We start from the raw sequence: 12,985 nt of genomic DNA on the forward strand, positions 1-12,985 counted from the left end.
AGGCGGACCTCTCTCTCTCTCTCTCTCTCTCTCTCCCTGGCACAGAAGGGCGAGGGCTTTACCTCCTCCGCCATGGCTCTTAGCCGAGCGAGCCAGTCCTCTGCCTGGTCCAGCACCACCGGCAGGTCCGAGTCCTCGTGCTTCACTCTCAGTGCCGCCCGGCTGATCTGGTGGAGGTTGGTGGTCCGGAAGCGGTACAGGTAGTGGTCCAGGTGGGTGCCTGTGGGCTTCTGGGTGACATCGACGAGGGGCTGGCTGGGAAGGGCGAGGACGTAAGGAGACCCCGCGTCAGACCACACCGCCATGCCTCCCAGCTCAAGTGCACAGGCCTCTCCCCCACTTTTAAACACACAACAACCCTGTGAGGTCGATGGCCTTATGGTGACCGCTCCAAAGGCGCCAGAGGGTTTGCTAGCTAGGTGGAGACTTTAACCTGGATTTTCTCGGTCCTAAGCCAACACTCGCTTCGGTCTACACCATATCAGAGAACAAAACACACACACACACACTGGCTATTCACTGGATGTGCCGTTGAAGGCAGACCTCTGGTATTTCCTGCTCCTCTTCCTCCAACTCTCCTCTTGTCATCCACTTGTTTGGATTTTGTACTGGTCTAGAGTAAGCCAGCCTAATAGATAGACCTCCTGCTGCCCCACAGAACACCGCTACCTGTCCCAAAGGATCAGCACCAACTTCAGAGGGCAACAGGCAGAGAAACAGCTCAGGTTCTTTCCAGATCTACAGGCAGATTTCAACTGTCAGGCTCTCTTCCTTCCTCCATTGCAGTGAGGCATCCTCACTGTATGCAAATGGAGATGGTAAAACCCAACAGGCATGAAATGTGTGTGTGTGTGCGTGCAGGTTTTCCCATGCACATGAACCAGAATCCTTCGCAAGCCTGCAAGCCTTTCCGGGAATCTGATCAGAACCTATCAAAGTTATAACTGTACTGACTAAGGGCATGTGGAGCTCTTGTCCAAAAAAAAAGGGGGGGTGACTTTTTCCAAGCTTGCAAAAGGCACAGCTCGTCCCCAATACCTTTTGGAGACAGGGAAGGGCTTTATATATATATATATGGTGTTTTGCCCCCGGGATCCCTGCATCCCGTGCTTGGCCGAAAACAAACATCTGTTCGGGAGTTCTGGGAATGTTGAATATCTGGGATGTGCAAAATGTCAGTTCTGAATCTGATCCCTCGGATCGGAGGGTCGCTCTTCCTGAAGGCCACTGAGGGCAACCCCACATTAAGGAGTCGCTTTGCCAAACCCACCGCCCAGCGAGAGGGGGTCGGGCTCATCCATGGCGTAGCCCCAGCACCGCAGGCCACTCTGAAAGGCAGGCTGTGCTGCTTTTTTTTCCCCTCCAGGTCTACCCTGAGCCAGTTCGCTCCAGGAAAAACAAACACCGTGTTCTCCGTGAGCACAAAATAACCTCTCAGCGTTTGGGTGTTTGGAGATGTTGTGGAACACAAGGGGGTGTTTATTTTTCCATGAATGGACTGAATCACCCTCAGCCTGGAGAGCGTTTGTACTTCTTGGGTTTCGTTCTCTCCCCCCACCTCCCCACCCCCGGGAGAGTATGTGTTTGACTTTCGCTCCCCCCGAACTGGACCGAATCCCCTTCCCACCGACCCACCTAGCAGAGCCATCGGATAACCAAAGGCGGACGGCATGCCGCCAATGTCACTTATCTCGTCCAGGGCAGGCTCAAGACATTTCACTGCCTGAGGCCAAGCAGCTTACGACCCATCCGGAGCAAAGCTCACAGGCACAGAATCACAGAATCGTACAACAGTGAAGTCGGGGAAGGGGGCCTCTAAGGCCATCCAGTCCAACCCCCTGCTTGAGGCAGGACGACTAATCAAAGTCTATCTGCCGGATGGTTGTCTCAATTTCTCTCCAATGTTGGAGCGTTCACCACCTCTCGGGGGAAGGGGTTTCACTGTCTTATGGACATTTTTAAAAAGCTATCAAAAGCTCAAGCAAATGCTTTGGGGAGAGGAAGCAGACTGGTGCAGTTTCTTAGAAAAGTGTTCGTCTCCAAGGGACCACACCGCTGTTTTTATTACAAGTGTCTCTTGGACGGGCTTGCCTACCTTCTACCCCTCTAGTTTTACCCTGTGATTAATCACAGAACTAGAGAGGTAGAGGGGACCTTTAAGGTCATCTAGTCTAACTTCCTCGTGGTAAAGGGAGAAATCTACAGCTAGAACCACCCTGATCTACAGCCATCCAACCGCTGTTTTAAAAGTTCTTACCAAGACAGGTCCACTGGTTTCCAAGAATTAAGAATTGGCAATACAGTAGGATCTCCCTATCGATGGAATCTGTATCTGCCGATTCACTTATTCACTGCTTGAAAATACTTTTTAAAAACCCTCAGAAACACATATTTCCAGGGCGTATTTAGGAGAACTGGACACTCGAGGGAGCTAGAGACCCTGCAATGGATGGCCTTCTACACTTCTGCATTTTTCAGCATCTGTAGGGTTTGGAACTGGCTGTACGCATTTCTTTAAAAAAATGTGGATTATTTTTCATCGAAGCTGTTAAACCCCCCCCCCCAAAAGCCTGCTCTGTAACAATGGCAAGCTGCGCTTTAGAGGCATTGCATGCACATGGAGGGGGGAGAGTCTTTCAGACACTGAAAGGAAAGTCTCTTAGCTTTCCCCAGCTGGTTGGGGCCCATCTGTTGGACTACAGCTCCCAAGATCCCCAGCTACACACTGGCCACCTGGGTGAGGACACTGGGAGTTATAGTCCCAGTACTTGAGAAGTTGCAGGGTCATACCAAAATGGTATCTGTGGCAAGAGGCAATAAATGCAAAAGGGGTGGGGGTGGGGAACCATCATTTTCCTCGTGTGCATTTAATTGCCCAGTGCACCAGTTGAAACTCAATCAAACGGATTAATTAAGAAAGAGTTGGCAGCTGTGTCCCGCTCTTGTTTACTCAGACACAGAGCAAACTCTGTTCTTTGCAAATTGCTCCCAATGGCTGGAGCCTTCACCAGGTCACTGTCCCGGCCCCTCATCATCCTAAGGTTTCATCTTCTTCCCCGCAGATGGTTCCTCTTGCTTGCCGATGCCTCTCACACACACCCTCCCTCCTGCCGTCCCCACAGAAGGCCGTTTACCAGAAGCGAGGTGGAAAGAAACCCACCCCAGTGCATGCAATGCACACACACACACACACACACACACACACATAGCTTGGCAGCTTCAGAGCCCCCCCCCCTCTCCCCAACCAATTAGCTTCGTTTTCCTTGGAAGGCACCTTCCCTCCGGGAAACCCAAGCCCCAGGACCTGCCCCGGGTCACGTATGGCACACACAGAAGCCAGGTCATATTTATGGCCTCGGGAACCGCTCTGACATTCCCTAAACAAACCAGCCCTGGAAGGGGAGAGGTGGGCACTGGAGAGGGGGAGCCAGCGCGCAAAGAGCCAGCGGGGAAAGGAACTGAGCCGGCTCCGTCCCGGCGCGCTGGAAGAGTAGTAAACAGGGGCTGGAAAGAAATCTCCAGCCAGCCAGCCGGCACATTGGCCGCACTGCAGCAGGCGGAGGGGGTCCAAGCGTGCCACCGGCTTCCTGCTCGCCTCAGGCTAGCCTGCTCGCCAAGCCACCCAGCAGAGCTCAGAGAAGAGAAAAGTGACTTCCCGGATGACTATTCCCGTAATCCTCCCCGTGGGCCTCCAAAAGAGGTCACTTCTCCAGTCCCTTGACACCAAACCCATCAAAGGGGGTTTGCTTTTATGTTCACTCGGCCTGCCCTCCAGGGATGGAAACCGACGTCCTCCAGAGGCTTTCAAGAGCACGGAACGCATGTTGGAGAGACACCATTCAGGACAATCTCCACCGTTGGCAGGCTTCGAAGGAACCCCCCCCCCCCAAGCCAAATTCCCAATGAACAAAGCAAAGCACACAGATGTGAACGCTCTTTTTGGGGGGGGGGAGCAAAAAGTTTTAGGATCCTTTCTTAGTCAGTGGCAGGGAGTTACCAGTTAGTAGTGTGCTTAGGATAGCTGAGGACAACTGAGCCCTCTGGAGAAGGGCAGAAAGGCAAAAGCAGGACGGACCACTTATCGGTTTAGGAAACCAGGTGTGGCTACTGGAGGGGAGAAAGAAATCGCCAAACTTTTACAGAAGCCCTTAGACCTGACACTCATACTTTCAACTCTGTCTCTGGCTCATTAACAGTTATTGTTGTCGTCATTGTCATTTTGTGACTGTGAGGCACTGAGTCTTAATTCCGTGTAAACCACACAGTGTAGTGCTTGCACTCATGGGGTGATACACAAATTGAATGAATGAATATCAAGAAAGTGAAATTTGTAGACAGGAGGAAGGAAGAACTTTAAGAATATCAATCTGCCTGTAGATCTAAAAAAGGTAAGTGGTTGGGGGGACAATCACCGAGGCTGCCCATCTGCCTATTGCCTTCAACTCCAGTTCAGATCATTTGTTTCAAGCACTGGTGTGATATTCCAACAAGAAGCATAACGAATTGGGGAGGGGGGGAGGATAGCAAGTGTTATCCTTATCTCCTGACCTGCCTGTCTATGTGTGCTTCAGTGGCATTCTCTCTAAAGGAGACATGGTCCACACCACTTAATAGAAAGGCTATAAAGCCCAGTGAGAGGAAGAGCAACGGGTGGGGGTGTCAGAGAGAAAACTCCAGGGCTCCTTGGGAGGCCTTCTGTGTGGAAGCTCTTTCTCATGCTCTTTCTGCGCTCAGAAGGTGAGAGACCGGTGCGCCTGGCACAGGCTTGCCGCTGATATTCTGAGCACTGTTTTGCATCTGATCGCACATGAGCTAATCCTTCTCCCTTGTGGGATGTCTCTGGCTGTAGCCCAGCCACGTTGCCCCAGCCCTCCGCGCACAAGCTACAAAAACTCCGGGAAGCGGGATGCATCAGCCCTCGGCGCCTGCGGAGGATCTTCGGGAGCTTAGGGGGGCAAGGCACACTCACTGGGAACTTGAAAACGTTCCCCATCGGTCAAGGTGGGGGAGGATCCTAATGCGCCACACAGCGTTGTTATGAAGGCCAATGAGGAAGAGGAACGCCTCCGTTTTGGCAGAGGACCGTCGTGGGACTCAAGGTAAGGGATGAACGATTGCTAACAATTAAAACCGTGAGCCCGGAGGCCCTTCCACCCACCGTGCCGGGAGATCCCATCGGGGAGGGAGGGGAGCCTGTGAGAACGGCTCGCCCCCAAAACACAATGAGGCCCATTCAGGTCGGCTGGGGCCAGCCGAGTGGAAATTTATGACCTGCCTTAAATATCACCTTTTCCACTCCGTGCCTTGGCTCCACAACCTTCACGGTGAGGGCTCGCCAATGGACGGCATTCTTCACCACCCGGGCCACCGTCCAAGCCAAACAAACAGGCCTGTAATAAACCCCACTGAGAAAGACCCGTGGCCCAGACCCACCGGCCGACCGACCGACCGGCCGCCTCCTCGCCCGCCCGCCCGGGAATACCTGCAGTCGGCGATGAGCTCATCAATCAACTGAGCCACCAGGGTGTCCAGGTCGCCGGGGGAGCACTTGGCCTTCAGCGCCAGGTGAACCTGCTCCAGGTTGGCTTCCTAGGCACAAAGCACAGAAACCGCCGGCGTGGGCTGAGCCCCCCCTTTCCAAAAAGGGGTCCCCAACCCCTCCCAGGGACACACACCACCAGCGGGGCAGGGCAGCAGCCCGGAAGGGAGGCAAGCTGTTCATCGCAGGTAGGGATTTCGTTCCGCTTGGTCTGAGCCGCAGCCTAGGCAGGGAAGGATCTCTGTTAAACGACAGCCATTTCCTCCCTCTCTCTCTCTTTCTTGCCATCTTTTGCACCCAGCGCCACAGCCATTCTCCACCAGCACCACCCAACCTGAGACCTACCAGCCACCTCCAGTCCACCAGGGATGTGGGGGAAAGATGGCCAGAAAACCACCACCCTGCAATAGCTTAATATTTTTACACACTCACAGAGCACACCTAGAATTCCCAAGCATCCTCCAAGGTGCCCACACCCATTTCGGCCTGTGGGGTCAGCCTACAGGTCGCTGTGCTGGCCGGGGGGGGCAGCAAAGCATTGCGGCTAGATCGTCTCTAGATGTTTGCAGCACCCCTTAACACTCTTGCCCCACCACGAAGCCACAGGAGCAGCCGAAAGGATCCTCAGCTGCATTCACCCACCTCCTGGAGACCCCGCCCCATTTCCCCCAGGCCCCGCCCCCAGCCCCACAGGGGCCCGCCCCTGATCTCCCAGGCTCCACCCCTGCACGGCAGGCTCTGAGCTTTCCACAGGTGGAGAGGATCTCCGGGTCCCCCTCGAGGCCAGCCTTAGAAGTGGGCAACGCCCTGGAAAAACCTGCCCCCATCGAGGATCGGACACTGACTGCTCCGCCCTCGCGGGCCGCTGGACTCAGGCGGCAGCCGAGGTTTGGAAAAACCTGCACGTCAGAGTTAAAAGCCCGCTGGCAAGACTGAACACCCGCTTCTGGGGCGGCCCCACTCACCAGCCGGTCTGCAGCCCCCGAGAGAAGATTCTGCACATCGGTTCTGTGGCTGATGTCCTCCCAGTAGGAGGAGAGGACCACCACTGGCTTCACGTTGCCCCACGGCAGGTAGTAATACTGGCAGCCTGTCCGAGAGAGAGAGAGCAGAGCAGAAATAATGAAATAATGACACCACCACCACCACCACCACCCCAGCCTGGCAAGCCAGCTTCACACCCACTTCCCTGACCTCAGAGACCCCCCCCCCCATTGCTCGGATGTCCAGGGGAAAGGCGAGTCCAACCACCACCACCACCAGCAAAGTCAGACACCCAGGGAACTCCATGGAGCCAGAGTCAGGCCACTTGCCATGGCTGGTCTTCAGATGCAAGGGGCATCCTATGCCAGCAGCTTGCCAGTCAGTAAGTGGAATGGGGACTGACCCCATGCCCTCACGGGGGACGTGGAGCATTAGGGGAAAAAAAACCTCTTGCTCATGTGGACCCCCTTGATGTTAATCCATAGGCAGATGGGGAAGGGTTGCAGCTAGCCAGGAGGAGAAAGCGTTGGGGCAAGGGGACGATTCTTTCCCAAGAGGGTGGAGGGGAATACGGTGTTCTATTTCCAAAAGAGTTTTTCTCACGGAGGGACAGGGCGAGGGGACAGGGGCATCTCTCGGGCTCAGAATCTCCCTCTCAGGCTGTGTTTCCAAACCTGGAGGTCACGAAATGTTTTCTGGGGGTTGTGGGTCCCCCTCCTTGTGTTGCAGCCCTTGTCAAATCATTTATTCTTTTGTTGACCTTTTGGGGTGGGATATTAAAGTGAGGGTCTTTGTGTACGTAAGAGGAACAGGCCCTTTGTGGGGGGGGGTAAAGAGAGAAAGATGCCTCTGCTTTCTGAGAAGGGATGGCTTTAACCCCATGAAAAATTCCTTTTTTATGTGGCAAAAGGTGTGGGTCACAAGTTAACTGGCTATCTTAGAAAGGGGTCATGGCTTGAAAAAAGATCAGGAGCCACGGCTGTACAGGCAGGAAGCTCACAGGGTCCGAGAGCAGGAAGCACCCGTTAAACGCCCAGCCCACCTCACAGGGCTCAACGTGCCGCTGTGGGGGTGCCTTACCATCAAAGACGGCCCGGCTGTACTGGGTGGTCGAGGCCAGGGGCAGGCAGGTGGTGTCAAACTTATTGCCGTAGTTCCCAATGCTGACTTCAAACTGGATGGCATCGTCCACATCTTGCAGCATGGTGGCCGAATAGAAGGTGGCACAGAGGTAGAATTTCCGCCTGCGCAGGTATTTCTGGCGGGCAGAGAGACGGAGGGACGGGAGAGGCTGAGCCAGGCCGGAAACTCTGGGAAAGCCCAAGAAGGCCCACCCAGGCTGGCTCTACTCGCAGGAGGGCCAGCGGGGATTCGAACTCCCAACCTCTGGGTCTAATCATCTGCAGAGCTGGAAGGGACCCCACGGAGCATGGAGCCCAATCCCTGCCAAGGAGGCCCAATGGGGGAATCGAACCCCCAACCTTTGGCTCCACAGCCAGATGAGCGAAACCCCTGAGCTTTCCAGACAGCTTTAACGAAGCTTCCGGGGGGGTCGTTTCTGGACACCAGTCTGGAGCCTGAAACGAGCTCAAGTGGGGAGCTTTGTGGCCCTGGAAAAGCAACCAGCGCCACCCCACCCTGGGAGGGGTGCTGCCGGATCCCACCTCTGACGGAAAGGGTCAAGCGACGGGAGCGCACGGGACGCTTACCTCCACCCGCAGGATGTCATCGGCGGGGATGTCCCCCAACTTCTGCTCCACGTGGTCCACCAGCTGGGTCTCCAGCTCAACCAGCAGCCGGCCACGATAAGCCACCCCTTCTCCCTGGAGGAGCAAGAAGGCCAGAAGATGCCGTGAGGCAGGCTGTGTCGGGAACCGCTTTTGGGGGGGAAAAGGGAGGACGGTGGCCGGCTTCGGAAAAAGACAACGAGACGGGAGTTTGGCCTCATTCTAGCCGGACGTGTTTGGAAGACAGGAGACGGCTGCAGGGCTCCTCTGAGTTCGTTTCTTCTTTTGAAGCCTTAGCAGCGAAAGAGCAGTGAAGCCCTGGCAGGCTCCCCCCACCCCACCCCCCCAATGTACCCCACTCTCCTACAACCGGAACAGGAGGGAGGTGTGGGTTCAGGCTCTGCTATATGACCCCAAAAGCACAAAGCGCCACCCCTTCCAAGGAAGCCAGAGCAAAAAACAGGCCGGAACAGGGCTGTGGCCCTCCTTCCATCCCCAACCGCCATCACCCTGCGTCCATTCAAGGAGGGGACATCACCTTGCCCATGTTCAGCTCCTCGTAGGGGTCTGGAAATCCCGTGAACTCCCTGAGGCTGCCATAGAGGTTGATGTAGCAGGGACCGAAGGTGGGCAGGAAACCCAGCCCATCATCCACTGGGGGAAGAGAAGAAGGCAATGGTTAGCTTGGGTGTAGGACAGCCGCTCTTCTCGGGGCGAGGCGGCCAACCCATGCCCAGTCTTGTTGGGTCCTCACGGAGATTTTTCTGGCACCACTTGAGGACGTCACCTTTCTGGACATTTTGAAAACACACACTTAGGGGCAATCTTTTCTTCTTCTGACAGTAACAATTAAATTGTGGAGGAACTGGCACATTTGCAACAGGTATTCTGCTATTCTCTCCCAGTTGACAGAAGTAAACTGGCAATCTTGATTGCCCCGCGTGCACTGGAGGGATGACACGGCTGTTTCGCCTTAGGACCAAAAGGCACATCCAGAAATGTTACTGCTCCAACCTGCTGTTGGTCTAAGTGGCTGAAGGACCATTAGCCAATTTGGTGGAACTGAAAAATACATTCAGAACATTCTATATTCCTCTTTTTCATGGGGGAAATAAATTAAAAGCAAAATTTGTTTGGCTAGAGTAGATTTGTTTGAATCTAGATGGGCGGAGTAAAAGCCAGATAGAGATAGACAGATAGACAGATAGATAGACAGACAGACAGACAGACAGACAGACAGACAGACAGACAGACAGACAGATAGATAGATAGATAGATAGATAGATAGATAGATAGATAGATAGATAGATAGATAGATAGATAGATAGATAGATAGATAGATAGATAGATAGATAGATAGATAGATAGATAGATAGATAGATAGATAGATAGATGGATAGATAGATAGATAGATGGATGGATGGATGGATGGATGGATGGAGGGAGGGAGGGAGGGAGGGAGGGAGGGAGGGAGGGAGGGAGGGAGATAGATAGATAGATAGATAGATAGATAGATAGATAGATAGATAGATAGATAGATAGATAGATAGATAGATAGATAGATAGATAGATAGATAGATAGATAGATAGATAGATAGATAGATAGATAGATAGATAGATAGATAGATAGATAAACATGACAGCTTTAATTCACAACTGAAATCCTGTAGATTTGTGGGCATTTCTTGATCATCTGGATATTCCAAGCTTCAAACAGAGAATCCAATCAGTTGCCATACATAAAATACAAATCACTTTTGCATGCTACCCATCAGACATTGCCAGAAATCTCTGCCATTTCATGGGACTGTGCAGATGTTGCAAAATGAAAAGAATTATTGCATGTGAACTCTACCATGTTACCAATTAAGAGTCTATGATTCCGATCCTCGGCGTGACTGCGTGGTTGGCAGCTGCCAGACACTGGGAACAGAGTGAAGGGAAAGGCTAGCCTCGGCCCCAGAACCGAACGTTGAGGCAAACAATTAAAGAACCGGGCCAGCCAAGCCCATGTGTGAAGGGAAGGCACCCAATACTTATTTGTTTAATATTGTCATCACCCACCAAAGCTGCAAACAAGGTAGTATGCACCAGACGCTAAATTCCAGGGACTGCTGCTTTTAATGCAATCGTTTAATATTTTTTTAAAGTTAAAATTGTGATATGCTTCTTTGGTTAAGAAAAAAAAACTGCCTTGAGTATCTCACCAGGGTTTTGCAAAGAGGAGGTCCACTGTATGAAAATGCCACAGCTGCCATCCCAGTTTCAGAATGCTCTCCCTTAAACAGCCTGACACATTTCTTTTATTACATGCGTTTTAGTTTTTTTCAAGTCAGGATGATGTAAGCAGCCACAGTCCCTCCCAGACTGGCTATAAGGAATGCTCAAAGCAGCCGACACCCTGGGATGAGGGCAGGGAACATGGAAGGCAAAACCCCCCTTAAAAAAAAAGAAGCTTACAATCTGCCCAATCACCAACCCCTCCACGCCACAACGGCATGCAAACCAAGAGGCGAAATTACCAAGGCCCAAACAGCTTGCAAGGGTCAGCAGAAAGGACTCTTATCATTGAACAACATAACTGATTTGCTCCTTGATGGCTACACCACACAACAGGCACAAGGAATGCATGACCGGGAGGAGGGGGGAACTGAGACGTGCCAAGCGCCAACGACATGCGGGTCTCGATTTGTGACTTTCAGCCAAGGAGAGGTTTGGAAGAAGCAGCCTAAGTGTGGGGATCAGAACGAGAGCAAAGAGAATAGCAGCATGCTACGGGACATACGCTCTGTGGCTCTGAAGGGCTTCGCCAAGGCAGCCGACTCCTCTGAGGCACACGGAAAGGGGAGAGAAAGCAGGACGTCAGGGTCTCCGTGTCACAAGCACACGTTAGATTAAAAAGGGATACAGGAGCAGAACTCATAAACTTCCAAAGCAGCAGAGAAGGACAAAGGAGATGAGAGGTTAAAATGAAAAGACGAGGGTGGATTTTTGGAGGTTCTTGGTCCCTACATCTCCAACGATGGCCTCATGCGAAGAATTATTCAGGCAGAGGCCTTTGAGGGCTACATATCCTCTTGAACGCCCCCAGCCACACATCTCACTTAGCTTCAGGATGAAGTGAAAGGCATGCATTGTCACTGCTAGTGCGGAGTCAGTTTCTAGAATTTTCTCTTTCTCTATTTTTTTTCTTTTTTTTTCCATCTTTCTTTACTAACTTTTAGACTCTCAGGATCCTGAATGTGTGTGTGTGGCTGTAGATGAAATGCTTATGTTATTGTTTGGGCTTTGAGTAGCTAGATTAAAATTGTGTGCAAGGGTCAGTTTATCTCTCCCAACTACAACCATGATCAAAGAACCATAGAATCATAGAATAATGAAGTTGTAAGGGGCCTCTTTGGCCACCAAGTCCTACCCCCCCACACACACACACACACTCAAGGCAGGAATCCACATCAAAATACATCTGAGAGAAGGTTGTCGAATTTTCTCTTGAATGCCTCCAGAAATGGAGTACTCGCCACCTTCAGAGGCCATATGTCATACTGCTCTAACAGTTAGGAAGAGTTTCCTGATATTCAGCCAAAATCTGGCTTCCTTGAGCCCATTCAGCCCATTGTTGCGTGTCCTGCACTCTGCGATGATCAAGAACAGATCCTGCCCCTCCTCTGTAGGACAGCCTTTTAAATATTGGAAAAGTGCTGTCCTATCACCCCTCAGTTTTCTTTTCAAAAGGCTAAACATGCCCAGATCTTTCCATTTTTCCTCCTAGGGCCTGGTTTCCAGCCCCCTGATCCACCCCCCCTTGTTGCCCTCTTCTGAACTTGTTCCAGTTTGTTGGCATGCTTCTCAAAGTGTAGTAGTGTCCAGAACAGGCCTGTCACAGAGGTCCTCCACCTCTTTCACACTGGTTAGTGGGTGAGTGCAAATCCCACTGCCTCCTGGCCTTTGCCCCATTACCAGGTGGGAGTCAGAACTAAAATCATCGAATGTGACTGCCTCTCAGTTTTTAAGCTCCATCAAGTCCCTAAAATCAATGGCTCTATCTAACCCACCTCGCACCTCAAGGGGACTTCTGTATTACCCACATTCGGTTGCCACGGACCAGGCCAGAGGCCCTGTTGCACATTCTGGGGTGCGAACAGGCCTCCAGAAGTTACATCAGGAAAAAGGTAACCATTGCAGAGAGAGAAAGGGAGGAGAGTCCAAACAAGGGCCAGGCAACAGACACTGGACAGGGTGTAGAGGGTGGGGTGGGGTGGGGGTCAAAGAGGTCAATGCTTGTTTGGGCCACACTTTCCCCTTTTTAAAAAAGCCACCTTTTTTAATTTTCAAAAGAGCCAACCATATTCATTACCATCGCTAGCCAAGGTGGGGAAGCCAGGTAGGAAAACAGCTGCCACAGGCAAGTGGATCTACTGTCACTATCTACTTTTTAAAAAGGAAGACGACAGAAGACAGCAAACGTGTGTGGGTCCTTCCAGGGATGCTGATGGTACGTGCCCAAAGAGAGGAAGAAGGGTTTTTATCCTCCAGGCCAGATAAGAGAAAAGGATGCCCCACCACAGAGGAAGGGCGTCTGAAATAAATGGGGTGAGGCTGCCGAAAGGTCTTGGCTTTGACCTTCCCGGGAGCTGTCGGTGGTGCTGAACCCTACCTTCCAAATAGTTCAATACGTTGCACGGCTCCTGGAGCGTTCAGACTAAAACCCAGTACAGATTCATAAGCCCCAACG

At 52.2% G+C, this 12,985-nt stretch overlaps 1 protein-coding gene across 9 annotated transcripts in view; it reads right to left on the reverse strand.

The window, feature by feature from the left end:
• The window catches only part of DYSF (dysferlin), a 148,936-nt gene that overhangs the window by 79,193 nt on the left and 56,758 nt on the right, over window positions 1-12,985 (reverse strand). For 5 of the 9 annotated variants that reach the window (XM_073002193.2, XM_073002188.2, XM_073002189.2 and 2 more), the window contains exons 17-23: window positions 11,036-11,077; window positions 8,789-8,904; window positions 8,233-8,346; window positions 7,604-7,781; window positions 6,505-6,629; window positions 5,483-5,589; window positions 63-255 (exon numbers count right to left, since the gene is read on the reverse strand). In XM_073002193.2, the coding sequence (XP_072858294.2) occupies window positions 63-255; window positions 5,483-5,589; window positions 6,505-6,629; window positions 7,604-7,781; window positions 8,233-8,346; window positions 8,789-8,904; window positions 11,036-11,077 (875 nt within the window). The remainder of the gene's footprint in view (window positions 1-62; window positions 256-5,482; window positions 5,590-6,504; window positions 6,630-7,603; window positions 7,782-8,232; window positions 8,347-8,788; window positions 8,905-11,035; window positions 11,078-12,985) is intronic. The other 4 variants (XM_073002194.2, XM_073002191.2, XM_073002195.2 and 1 more) reach the window with 1 other exon arrangement.

This window comes from Pogona vitticeps, chromosome 5 (genome assembly GCF_051106095.1).
Source record: "Pogona vitticeps strain Pit_001003342236 chromosome 5, PviZW2.1, whole genome shotgun sequence".
NCBI classification, from domain to species: domain Eukaryota; kingdom Metazoa; phylum Chordata; class Lepidosauria; order Squamata; family Agamidae; genus Pogona; species Pogona vitticeps.